The sequence below is a fragment of the Ictidomys tridecemlineatus genome, chromosome 8 (assembly GCF_052094955.1).
Source record: "Ictidomys tridecemlineatus isolate mIctTri1 chromosome 8, mIctTri1.hap1, whole genome shotgun sequence".
NCBI classification, from domain to species: domain Eukaryota; kingdom Metazoa; phylum Chordata; class Mammalia; order Rodentia; family Sciuridae; genus Ictidomys; species Ictidomys tridecemlineatus.
Window position 1 is genome coordinate 115,428,820 of NC_135484.1, and position 12,956 is coordinate 115,441,775.

Here is a 12,956-nt window from a genome sequence, read left to right on the forward strand (position 1 = left end):
GGTTGGTTGTTTTTGAGATGAGGGTCCCACTATATTGTCCAGACTATTCTCAAACTCCTGGCTCAAGCTCCTAAGAAGCTGGGACTACAGGAGCACACCATCGCACCTGGCCAATTTTTTCTTTTCTCAGTGCTGGGGATCAAACCAAAGTCTTCCTGGATGCTAGGCATTTGCTCTACCACTGAGCTACACCCTTAGCCCCTCTGGCTTTTATCACTTGTGTAAAAGCCAAGTCCCTTCATAGCACATTGGCTACATGTGATCTGTGCCCCGCTCTCCTCCTCTATTCTTCCTCACCACGTGGAGCCACACTGGCCTTCTTAGGTTCTTAAACATGCCAAACTGCTCCTTAGCTTGGAATATTCCTCCCTGGTCTTCTAATGGGTATTCCCTTGATCTCATTCAGGAGTCTCTTCTCCTCAGAGGCTTTTCCTGACTGCCCCCACCATCTGTGACATGTGTGGAGCCTGGTAAATGCCAGGCACTGGGCATTGGAACTCAGATGACCTGGCCCCTAGGCCGGTGTTCTTTCTACTACATTCACTGGTTTCTCTAACCACTTTGATCAGAATAGCTGTGCTACTTATGCACATACTTATACTATGGAACTGGTTTTCCATAGTATATCTGATTTGAAATAATGGTTCAGATGCATAAAGAATATTTGAAAAGTATTGCTAAAATTATACTCCTTGAAGTTTTTTCATCACAAGTTTTAGATTTTTCATATTTTATCTCAATGATAATATAAAATTATGTTACTGATAATACAAATTATATTACTACTAATAAAGACAGAACTTTTTTGCAGTGATGACTAATGAAGCATGATTGTACAACTAGACTGTAGTAAGATGTTTTCAAATTTAGATCCCCTGACCCAAAATTTCTGGTCTATTCTTCAGTGTTGGAAATATTTCTTTTCCTGTACAGATACATAGGGGCTGGGGATGTGGCTCAGTGGTAGAGCAAAGGCCCTGGGTTCAATCCCTAGCATATGCACACAAAAGATATCTGTCTATCTATGAATTGATCCTGACAGAGGTGTGCTAACCTGCTGCTTCTCTGTGGGAGTGGGGACGGTAAAGGGAGGAAGGGGCTTCTGTAAGAGCAATTAAGTACAGAAATAATTTTTCCTGTATCCTTGGTGGCAAAGATAGGAGATATTTCTTCTCTTAGCCTTCTCTTTATCTTCCACCTTTCCCCTTAGGTGTAATGGAGTCTGGGTGACAGTGCAGACAGCTTTCCCAAGGGCAGGTTCTTTAACTCTGTGCCTCGGTTTCCTCATTTGCAATGATGAAACCACCTACCTTGTAGAGCTATTGTGTGTATCAATTGCAAATATTCACATTGGCCCTTAGCATGTTGCCTGCGCATTGTCACATGCTCATTTTGTTAGTCGTCATTGTCAGTATTCACTTGCCTTTAAGATCTCCTGGTGGTTTTCAGAGGCATAGAGTCGGCCATCCCGCACAATGTCTTCTACCAGCTGCTCGTAGTCTTCTGCAAAGTTGATCAAGGGAGAGGGGCTGAAAGGTAGGAGCTCATTCTCCTTCCCTGGCTCCCTCCCAAGACCTATGAGCCTCTCCTTTCTTGCCCACCTCCCTGGCTCTCCTGCCATCACTCACCATCATAGGTAACATAGGGAATCTGGAAGCCACGGGCACTGTTGGCCTCACTTGTCTTAAAGTTGATCCAAAGCTTCCTGGACCGGGCAGTGAAGGCAATGGGACGCTCATAGGTCTGGCAGGTCTCATAAGTGGTGATGGAGGATGGGGAGGCTGGCAAGGCAAGGAGCAGGTCAGTGGAGCAGCAGGGCAGGCTACCCAAGCCCTGCTGGAATTAGGGCCATGGAGTTGTGGGCAGAATCAGAGGCTCCCACCCCTGAAAACACACACACACACACACACACACACACACACGCGTGCGCGCACATACACACACACACGCACACAGCCATAACCCCACTCCCACTGCACCCTGAGTTCATTCCACAATGCCTATTTAAGTCCAGGCACTCGCATAGAGTGTGTTTTTGTGTTGTGTTTTGTTTTTAGTAGTATTAAGGATCAAACTCATGCAAGGCAAGCACTCTACTAATTTGCTCCACCTCCAGCCCTAATGTATGAAATTTGACATTTAGGTGAATGGATGGCAAAAATGCTAGGATTAGAAAATGACATAGGTAATAGCATTGGTGTTCTAGCCCCAGTGCTGGCTTTCTTTCTATCTTTAATTTTTTTGGTATTGGAGATTGAACACAAAGGAACTTTACCACTGAGCTATATCCCTAGTCCTTTTTATTTTATTTATTTGTGGTGCTAGGGATTGAACCCAGGGCCTTGTGCATGCAAGGCAATCACTCTACCAACTGAGGTATATCCTCAGTTGAGATAGGGTCTCGCTAAATTGCTTAGGACCTCTCTAATTTACCTAATTTACTCGAACTTGTGATCCTCCTGCGTCAGCCTCGCTGGCCTCTGGGACTCCAGGTGTGAACCAGCATACCCACTGGCTTTCTTAACTCTACTTTCCACCAAAGCTGCTATTTTCCTTTGTTAGTTCCACTCCTTAAGGCTTCCCTCACAATTTTGCTCTCATGGGTCTCTAACTTTACTGCCCCACTTCTTCCTGTACCAAACTCGATTTCCCTCCCAGCCAGATTCAGACTTCCCTTCCCTGGCCCAGCTCTGTAGCCACCCACAGTTCTTTCTCATGACGAGGACGTCCCCACACTCGTCCTCAGATGGCAGGAAGATCTCAGGTACCACGATAAGGATCTTGCGCTTGGGTGGGGGGTTGATGTTCCAGATGCACTCCACGCCGGCTGGGTAGTTGCCCGGGTAGTTGGGGGACTCGATATAGCCAGTGAACTCACCTAGCTCCCCACCACACTGTCGGTCTGCAGCCAAGCCCAGTGGATAGAGCGAGAAAGAGAAGGGATGTCAATGGGGAATCGGGTTGGGGATACTGAAGAGTACTGAGGTAGAAACAGACCCGGGGCAGCCTCATTCTAGTTCATCATCCACTTCCCATGTTCCGGATCCACCATCCTTCCTGCCCTGCCAGTACCTTCTCACTTCACTTGTCTTTGCCTCCCTATTACCTGTTTCTAGGGAAAGGATGCCACAGGGCTCAGCCTCGCAGCGGGCCTAGAGATCCGGGGGAATTGGAAAGGTGTGGAGAAGGGAACTTTCCTGTCCATCCACCCACAGCTCTGCTTCCTGTTGTTTACCCCTCCTTTCTTCCCCTGCCCATTGCTCCCAGGCCTCTACCCTCTTTCCCACAGCTGGCCTGCCACATACTCTTGCACTGGGTCACACTGGTAGAGCCATCAAAGTCAGTGCTGGTGTTTCCTGGACAGCGGGTGCAGAAGTTCTGACGGAAGTCAGGCTGATAGGAGCCCATGGCACAGCGGATACAACGATGGATGCTGGTGTTGTAGTAGTGCCCTGGGGAGCACTGGACTGCAAGCAAAGGGAAGGGGCAAGAATCAAGATGACAGGCACAGGGGTACTCCGGGTTGTAGGGTGGGCAGGTCCTATTGGTCATGGTGAATCAGGAGATTGAAGACTCCAGAGTTCTCCCGGGGTCTTAACCTTTCCAAGTCATACCAGAATTTAAGCCCAAAGGGAAAATAGTTTTACAGAATGGTTAGCTGCAGTACTAATATTTTCTTTTTTTTTTCCAGAGACTGAGCATAGTGCTGAACTGATAGGGAAACTCATCCCAATGAGTGCTGGTGGGGAATCAGCCACTAGTTCTCCAAAGCAGAAGGGAAAGTGTTCATTTTTTGTTATCCTCAGACTTGGGCTGGTGGATGCCAGGATGGCTCCTGAGAGGGACAGTGTGGCTGGTCAGGCAGCAGGGCTGTTTCTGTTTGGGGGAAGGTGGTAGGGCAGCATACTCAAGTCTGCTCTGGGGACTTGGAAACAGTTTTTGAGTATTTGGGGTTAGGGCGTCCCCTAGGGGGGTGAGTAGCTTACTCACCCTTAGTGTCACAATCTTGGAAGGAGATGGCCCCCTCATGCTTGGTGGTGAGGCCTCCACCACATGGGAAGCACAGGGTCCGTCCTGCTTCAGGTTGGTAGGTGCCCCGTGGGCATGGCTGGCAGGGCTTGAACCCATCCACAGAGTGTTGGCCAGGTGGGCACTGACCTGCAATGAACCAAGGGCCCAATTCTCATGGGGATGGTCCTTAGTCACCCATGGGGTCCCCCAGTCTCAGGGGACAGAGGCACACAAACAGAATGTCAACTAGGAGAGTGGCCTGGAGCCTGGGCCTGCCCTTTGGGAAATCCCATGCCCATGGGCATCCCAGTGCCCACCCTAGCCCAATCTGTATTGTTTGTTCCCCTGGCACCTGCACACGTGGTGATGTTGGTGGCTCCAAGAGGCCCGTGGGCATCACTGCCAGGGCAAAGGTCGCAGGAGAGCTGCCCTTCTCTCTCCTGGAAGGTGCCCGCTGGGCATGGCACACACTGCTCCGTCTGGCCGTGGTAATACGTTCCCTGCGGGCAGCTGACTGAGGGAGAGTCGGCCGTGCTAGCGCCCCACCCTCCATTTCCCACCCCCCAGGCCTAGGATTCCCTTTCCCACTCCCCCAGATTTGAGGAGAGTCTCTTTGCTAAGTTAATAAACAGAATCCTTAGAGAGCTGGAGAGGTCAAATCCGTGTGCAGGAGAGTTGCTGGCCCTGCCTGGTGTCCTAGATTTTAGCCTGAGACTGGGGAAGGAAGGACGGTGGGCAGGAGGGTCTTAGCTGCCTCATAATTTGAGAAATGTACCTGAGGCTGTAAAGCTGGGCCTGCCCCACTCCCGTGCTCCCCAGCAAGTTCCCTTACCACACTTGGTCCCAGCACGATGCTGCCCAGGCCTGCAGACCTCCACCAGCTCTGCTCGCTCCCCCGATACCGGGCCTGGCTTGTGGGCTAGTTCATAGTCGAGGCCCGCTAGGCGCAGCAGGAAGCGGTCCTGGTTGATGGACTTTCTGAGCATCTTCAGGGATCCTTTCAATCGCCTTTCCATCCGCTGTCGAAGGCAAGGCAGCCCGCAACCAGCTGGCGGTGGATGGTGCGAGTTGGAGAGCAAGAGAGAATGGCATAAGCAGGAGGGCAGGGGAGAACAGGCTGGAGGTAGGAGGGCAAGGTTTGGGGACTAGTTCTGGACTTGTCATTACACGAGTTCTGCCCCTAGTACAGGCTGGTCCCTTCCTTTGGCTGGTGAGACCTGTGGTTTTCCCCACCTCTGCCCTGCCCATAACAGTGTTCCCAGTCTCACCTGTAGTTTCTTCAGCTCTGACCTCTGCTTCCAGTTCTAGGGTGAGCCGGGTGACCTCCTTGCCTGGGGGGGTCCGGGCCCGACGACCCTTGCCCTTCCGAGAGGAGTCACACTTGAGGTGAATGAAGGTGACCTGGCAGTCAGAGCAGGGGGCACCACCTGGGGGAGAAGTTTTGTCAACTCCAGAGGTGCCCTCTGGGGACAGGGAAAATTCTCCCTCCCAGTTCTCACCTCTACCCCAACCCAGACAGATGGTACCAGTAACGACAACTCTTAGTCTAGGATACTAGTTAGTTGGCAGAGGAGAATAGCCTGGGACTTCCTTAGGTCTTATGCCTACAATTGTTTTTTCTCCTGCTCTGTCCAGAGTTCAGGGTGCTGGTGGTTTTCTGGAAGAAATCTCACTAAGCAGAGGAGAGGAGGGATGGGGAGAGTGGTGGCTAGAAAGCCCATTGAGGTGAGGTCCCCAGTCCAGACCTGGCCCCAGGATTCTGCCAGGCTCCTCCATTTTGCCTTTGTTTCGCAGGTGCAAACGGCATTTGGCGTCTTTGATCTTGAAGGAGGCCCGCTGCTTAACCGACAGCACTGCAGCCTCTAGAGGGATGGCAGAAGCTCAGTACAGCATAGGGGTCCCCCGGGGTGAGGGCTGCTGTGGAGGGTGTTACAGAGCTGAATGCCAAACAGGGGACTTGTCTAGAGTAGGATTGTGAAAGCAATATGGGGATCAGTTGTTAGGGACAGAAGGAGTGAGGCAACAGGGCTAGAGAATGACAAAGCCAAGAAGGAGACTCAGGAGAAAGTAATGAAGAGAAATAAAGGGTTGACACAGGAGGGGAGGGGAATAGGGCTTCCGGGCTGGTGCTCACCATGACAGTGGTTGGAGTTGGTGCTGTTCCCAGGGTGGCCAGCTCGGGCTGGTGGAGCCTTAGGACTGGGGGTGCCACAGCTCACCGTGAAGCCATTCTCGGACTCTGAGAGAAGGGGCCCATCACCACTCTGATCTTCCCCCAAGCCCCCTCTGGTTGGAAGAATCCCAGGGGAGCAGAAGAACTGCTGGGAGGCCAACCTTTTCTCTCCCCACCTCCAGCCCTTCAGTACCTCCCTCCCATATACCTGGCAAAAACCGGGCCCGGGAGGGACAGGTCAGGGCACAGGTGTCCTTCTTGCCAGACCGGTTACAGCTGAGCATGGCTTTTGAGGCCCCAGAACTGCCCTGACACTTCACTGGCTCTAGGAAGGGGAGAGAGGCCTGAGGAGACAGGTGCATTCCTCTCCCACCCTCTCCCTTAACTGTCTGATGTGGAAGAAGGGAATCAGCTACGTGCAGAACGCCGCTGTGTCCGTGGAGATTGATGAAGGCAGTATTTACCAGAAATTCATGTCTAACTCAGAGGGTTACATTCTCCACCCTCTTCCCCTTCACTCCTTCCCAGCCAGGTGCTCTGTTACAAAGACCTCAACTCTTCCCCGAAACTGCAATGCCAACTCCAGCCAGAAGAGGGCGCTGCGCACCTATGCAATCCTTGCCATTCCAGTGCAGTCGGCCCTGGCCTGCTGGACAGGTACACTGGTAACTGCCAGGAGTGTTGATGCAGCCAAATCGGCAGCCTCCCCCGTTGATGCTGCATTCATCCACGTCTGCGGGAAGAGTAGACAGACAGACAAATAAGGTGGGGGCGGAGTAGGAGCTAGGGTGTGGGCAGTGAGTGAGGGCTTTGGAGAGGGCCTGGGGGTTCCTTGAGTTACGCAAGATGAGTAAATTCTAGAGAGCGACATAATAATACAATATTATGCCTATCATGAACAATACTGTTTAGTAGACATTTTAAAAAATAAGAGGATAGATGTCATGTTAAATGTTCTTAAAATAAAAAGAATGTTTTAAGAGTTGTCTGGCCTGAGGAGAGCTCAATCCTCCTCCCCTATCTCTGTCGCTAAGGGAACCATAAAGAAGGGGCGAAGCTGACCAGCTTTTTAAAGGCTTCCACTCCTACCTACCAGTGAGGCTGTTGTTTTGAAGCTGAGGGTGGAGATCCCGAAACGGTGATGGAAATGGGAGGGAGGATGCTATTCTCTGATGCCCCACCTCCCTGCTGACCTTCAGAAGTTGTCTTAATTTCTCCCATTTCATCACAGTGGATGCAGACATGGCACATGCACCCAGGCTGCCCATGAGCCACAAGCCAGTGCAGACCCTCAGTCACTTAATTGGAGGGTGAAAAGGCAAGAAAGGAAAGGGTGGGAGCGGGATGCAAGCTTCCTGGCTTACCTCCACAGTGGGTGACACCATATAGCAGGTAGCCACGGTGACAGAGACACTGGAAGCTTCCTGGTGTATTGACACATATGTGGTCACAGGTTCGATCAAAGGAGCATTCGTCTATATCTGGAAAAGCAAGGATATAATCTACTGAATCTGTCTTGGGGCACATGACACTGGCTCAGGTACAGGACCCAAGTGAGGGACCTTGGCTCTTCCCCTTGAGTTGAAACAGTCTACTCGTGGCCTGGCCATAGAGCAGTGACTGAGTGCTGCTGACCCATCCTCTTGGATGTCCCTTCTACTTGGAGACCTTGGAGTCTAGAACTCTTAAGTCTGGGCCCATGAGTGGTTATGCAGGTAATACTCAACCAAGGACATGAACTGGGGTGAAATCTATCCCTCACTCCTCACCAACTGTGCATTCCACTAAGAAGCTGGTCCACCAAAAGGAGGGGTACAATTTGCCAATTTGTAGCATGATACAGAGACTCTGCAATGTCTGTCGAGCTTCTCCCACCCTATGAACCTCTCCTGTGGTTTTCACCTTGGCCCAAGTCTGCTCACCCTGGCAGTTCCTCTCATTGATGAGAAGCTTATAGCCCTTCTTGCAGCTGCATTCGAAGCTGCCTACTGTGTTGCGGCAGATGTGGTCACAGCCCCCGTTGTTCAAACGACACTCATCTATGTCTGGGGAAGCAAGGCATAATAGAACAAATGACAATGTTGAGGGCCGGGGTTGTAGCTCAGTGGTACAGCACCTGCCTAGCATGCATGAGGCACTAGGTTTGATCCTTGGCATCACATAAATAAAATTTTTTTTAAGACTATGTTGAAGGCTGGGAACAAGGAGACAAGATCCCTTCCTCACAGAGACAAGGAAAATCAAGGAGGTCCCTAGGCCTGCCCCTTTTGACTTGGATCACCCTCCTGTGTCCTCCTTATTCAGGGGATCTGAGGCTCTTAGTAACATCCTCTCTTCTGGGACTGTGTCTGGTATCCAGAATCAGGCAATCAAGGGAGCTGCCTGGAGCAGGTGGGCATTTGACCAGCAGACTAACCCATGCCCCTGAAGATGTTCCCAAGCAGGCTGGTGGGTAGGGTTATCCCATTCCTGTCCTCTAGCCCTGTCACAAGACACCGTCAAGAGCACTGAGTGGGACCAAGGAGAGGTGCAGAGTCAAAAAGGACTCACTAGAAAGGAACAGCCTTTGGGGAGGAGGAGCTGGGAAAGAGGCCAGGCGGGGAGGACTTCTAGGAGAGCCAGTAAGGCTGGTAGTTGATGGGGGAGGGCGGGGGCCAGGCAGGGGGCTGGACTGAGAGAGGTCTGGAGAGACTCAGGCCTGAGGCGGCTTTCAGCACTAGAGAGGGAAAGGGGGGTGGGTGAGCAGCTTCCTTCCTGAGGTCAAGTTCCCCAAGCTGGTGGCAGACAGGACCCAGGCTACCCACCCCTCCTTGCGGGGGAGGGGGCAGGGAGGGCAGCCTTCCACTTCACTCTCAGCATACCTGTCAACAGTCCTTCCCAGCAGGAAACCTCTCAACTCTGGCTGGCTGACCTGCTGCCCCAGCCCACCCCCCTCCTCTCACAGCTGTTGGGCCAAAAGACACAAAGAAGGATCCCAGAACTCCTTCCAGTGCGACTCCATGTGACTAGGGGACATAGACCTGATGAATGATTATTTTCAATATGGCTGCCTTCCCTTTTTCTCCTCCAGCTCCTATATCCTTCCCCAGGCCTGGCTAATTAAAAGAAGGGGAAGCAGAATGGACATTATAGGAAATCATACTGTAATGACAGCTACATAAAGTGCTTGCCATATTCCAAGCTCCATTTGTATAAAATAACTCATTTAATCCTCAAAACACATCTATGAGGAGAGTATATGGGGAAACTGAGGCACAGTACCATGAAGTGACCTGCCCAGGATCACAGCACTTGGAGGGGCAGAGCAAGGATCCCATCACAGTAGCCAGGCATCCGTGCGCCTAGCTGCTAACCTCTTCTCCCTTGGCCAGTACAGCCTTTCTAAGGGCCCAGATCATCTCCCTGGAGCCCCCTGAGAAGATCTGAGGATGTGGATTAAGATATGAATACACCTGTGATCTCATGCGCAGGTCTCGAATGTCCTTCCAGCCCAGGGACAAATGTGAACAGCTGGAACCCACGGGCTGGGGATGGGAGCAGGCAATAATGGGGGCAGAGGCGGAGGGCACTGAGGAACTGGCTGCACTTTTACGCCCCTTGAGCTGAGTTGGGAAATGTGGACAGGACACAACCTTTAGCCTTGTCGTGGGTTCCTTATAAGAAGGACTTTGAGGAGGAGGGGAGGGTATGTCCCATAATAGCTTCTCTGGCACCAACCTCAGCCCCTTACCAAAGGTTTCCGTGCCTCTCGTCCTCTCGCAGCCCTTACCTTTGCAGGTCTTCCTATCTGGCTGCAGCATGAAGCCCACAGGACAGCTGCAATGGACACCAGTCGCAGCATCGTGGCACTTACTGTCGCAGCCCCCGTTGTTGACAGCACAGGTCTCTGTTTAGGAGGGAGGTGGGGGTGGTAATGGGATTATTGGCCTGGAGTCCCAAACTCAAGATAGTGGAGAGCTCAGAGGCCAGAGGGTAAGCCTTGGCTGCCCCCCAACCCTGTGCTTTAGCAGGAGCACCCGGTGGAGGCTCCAGCCCCCTTCCTCCCATCACTCCCAACCCCCAGCCCCTCAAGTGCAGCCAAGCAGTCCACTTCCCTGCCCCCTACTTGATTGAAACAAGGTGGACAGCAGTGAGGCAGGTACAAGCCAGAGCTGTCAGGCAGGAATGTGCTGAGGGGTGGAGGAGGGGGGCAGGAGGGATGGGAGCTAAGCAGGGGGTGGTTCTGGCCACCAGGGAACAGAAGGGATGGACAGGAATCTCCTTCTCTTTCCTCTGAACCATCTCTTAGTGGTGGGGAGGGGGGTCGTGGTGGGGCGGGTGGACAATCTTACTGGACTGCGAAGAGTGAGTGTGAGATTCCTAAGACAGTTGAGGGGTGCCCATCAATTCACCTCCTCTTGCTCCCCACCCAGCTGTCTTAAGAAAAAGACCCAGTTTCAGGACAGCCCAGCTTCCAAGGAGACAGCACATACTGGGCCATTTGCCTTCACCTCCTCCCAAGCCCTCTTTTTAGTTCCAGATGGACATCACTGGCTATTCTGGGGTGGTTTTACTTTCCTAATGGGGAAATAATGTGCAGGAGAGGATAGGGGACAAAAGGAGAAAAAGACCTCAGAGAAGAAAGGATGTGAAAAGGGAGGTGAAAGAATAAGAACACCTCAGAGCTGGACAAAACCCCACCCCTATTCCACTAAGTGTCTTGCATTGCTCGCTCCTGGCTGGTGAGCTTTCTCTTTGCTGAGAGGCTGTGGGAGTGTGGATGGGGCACTCTTCCTTTTTTTCTGAATTCAGTGCAGGAGAAAAACAGGTTTAAACAGCAGGTGAGTCCAAGGAAAAACCATTAGTTCTAATAGTCAAAAGCCTGAGCCAGGGACTGAGGGGTGTGTGGAGCCATCCTCTGGGTGCCTACAGTTCTCCCATTAGAGAATCCCAAGGCCTCTGCTAGGAGAGAGGAGAGTTGTTTGCAGAATTGGGAACTCATAAGAAAAGCACAGGGCAGTGCTGCTACCTTCTTGAATCTGACTCCAAACATTTGGGCCCCACCCTGTCACCAAGAAGAACAGCAAGGCCAGGGCTCCAGGAGAAGCCAGCCTCTATCTGTGAGTCCATGGCCATGTCTTGGTCCTGCAAATGCCTATGACCAGGAGCAGCACAATGGGATCTCCTCTGTGTCATTCCCTCAAGGAACCTGGAGAAAACTTGAGTTCCGACTCCAAGCTCAGCCTTCTTTCCAAGAGTGCTCTTGGCATAGTGGCCCACCAAGCCCTGGATCAGGGAGGGGGGAACACTGAAGGATCCAGGATGGGGGCAGCAGAGCTGCACGATGTCCATCCCAGACTAGACCAAGAGGGCTGTCTACCTCCACAGGATGGTATTGCTCAGAGCAGTATGGTGTAGCCTCACCTGTGGCTCTCCAGGTCACAAAACCACAAATTACCTGTGCTTACTCTGCCCCCAGTGCTTACTAGATGCCGTACACACACACCATCTTGATCACTGCTATCCTCTTATTTTATAGAGGAGTGAACTGAGGATCAGAGAGGAAGGAAGGCAGCTTGCCTGAGGTCACAGAGCTGGAAAGTGGCAGAGCCAGCATTCAGATTCGCTCTGATTGAACTCTGATGCCAGGCTCTTAACCTTATGGAGCAGACAATATTGAGTAATGCTGGGACTGTAAACCAGGGGCTAAGAACCCAAGACAGGTGCCCCAAGAAGCGGATGGCATCGAATCCTACCACCCCTATCTCAAGTGGCATGGTGGGCATGATGGGTAAAATGGATCTGGACAGCTCTTTTCATAGGCACGCAGATGGCTGGGAAGGAGGTGTGGTGTTGTTAGAAGATGAGGGACGGGGGGCAAGGAACACAAGAAGGAGAGAAGGAGAGTGACTGAAACAGAGGAAGACAAGACCAACGTGAAGCTTCCTGAGCCAGTTCTTAAGGATTGGGGTTTCCTGTCACCTGACAGGTCCAGGACCCAGGCTGCCAGGGAACCTGCTGGCAGCTGGGGCCCAGTTAGACTGGGCTCAATGGGCATGCAGTTAGTGGGAGCCCCAGCGGGTTAGCCCTTCCCCTAGCAAGCCAGTGAGAGCAAGCGGAGAGAGCAGACATATTTACCATTAGAAACGGCCTGAGCGGGGATGTGCTGCTCTAGCCGCCTTTCCCCTGTTTGACATTGTAAAAAAGCTGTTTAGATGGCGGGGCAGGAGCCACAGTGGGCCCCAGACCCCTTCCCACCCACTCCTCCACCCTATAAGCCCAAAAGTCTGGCCCTGGATGGCGAGCTCTGAGGCCCCCCTATGACAGCCTCAGTTCTCAGCCTTGTCCTGCTTGGGATCCTCAACGAAGCCACGCTCTCACCAAATGACTAGAAAACTGAGACACTGAGTCTCAAATAGGGGCAACTGTGGGCCCAACACCACATGGCATGCCAAAGGCAAAGCTGGCATGCAGCATCAAATCTTAGAGCGAAACCCCAAATCCCAAAGGGTTCCCAGCCTTTCTGCTCAACTTGGCGGCCCTCTCAGTCTCCCCACCAAAGCTGAATATCCTGATGGCCCCAGACAATGACATTTCCTCCTACGAAGACTGGTTAGAAACAGGAGATACCGGGCAAGGTAAATAAGTTCTAGTGGAGCAGAGGAAGAGGGACTAGGAAAGAACACAACTGAAAACCCTAGAACAGCTTCGTTTGCTCTCTTCTGTTTCACTTGGCCATGGCCCAGATGGTGGAGTGGATCTTGGATTAGAGAAGAGCTCAAGCTTAATAAGG

General features: G+C 52.0%; 1 protein-coding gene across 6 annotated transcripts in view; it reads right to left on the reverse strand.

Annotated features, from left to right (window-relative positions):
* Scube3 (signal peptide, CUB domain and EGF like domain containing 3) overlaps positions 1–12,956 on the reverse strand; it is a 35,959-nt gene that overhangs the window by 4,374 nt on the left and 18,629 nt on the right. For 2 of the 6 annotated variants that reach the window (XM_078020149.1, XM_040282522.2), the window contains exons 7-22: positions 12,302–12,349; positions 9,954–10,070; positions 8,107–8,229; positions 7,549–7,665; positions 6,792–6,917; positions 6,393–6,509; positions 6,146–6,250; positions 5,757–5,873; positions 5,280–5,438; positions 4,844–5,059; positions 4,364–4,525; positions 3,991–4,158; positions 3,306–3,467; positions 2,705–2,902; positions 1,629–1,781; positions 1,424–1,503 (exon numbers count right to left, since the gene is read on the reverse strand). In XM_078020149.1, coding sequence (XP_077876275.1) covers positions 1,424–1,503; positions 1,629–1,781; positions 2,705–2,902; positions 3,306–3,467; positions 3,991–4,158; positions 4,364–4,525; positions 4,844–5,059; positions 5,280–5,438; positions 5,757–5,873; positions 6,146–6,250; positions 6,393–6,509; positions 6,792–6,917; positions 7,549–7,665; positions 8,107–8,229; positions 9,954–10,070; positions 12,302–12,349 — 2,168 coding nt within the window. Of the gene's footprint in view, positions 1–1,423; positions 1,504–1,628; positions 1,782–2,433; positions 2,903–3,305; positions 3,468–3,990; positions 4,159–4,363; positions 4,526–4,843; positions 5,060–5,279; positions 5,439–5,756; positions 5,874–6,145; positions 6,251–6,392; positions 6,510–6,791; positions 6,918–7,548; positions 7,666–8,106; positions 8,230–9,953; positions 10,071–12,301; positions 12,350–12,956 lie in introns of those variants that run through there. The other 4 variants (XM_078020151.1, XM_078020150.1, XM_078020152.1 and 1 more) reach the window with 3 other exon arrangements.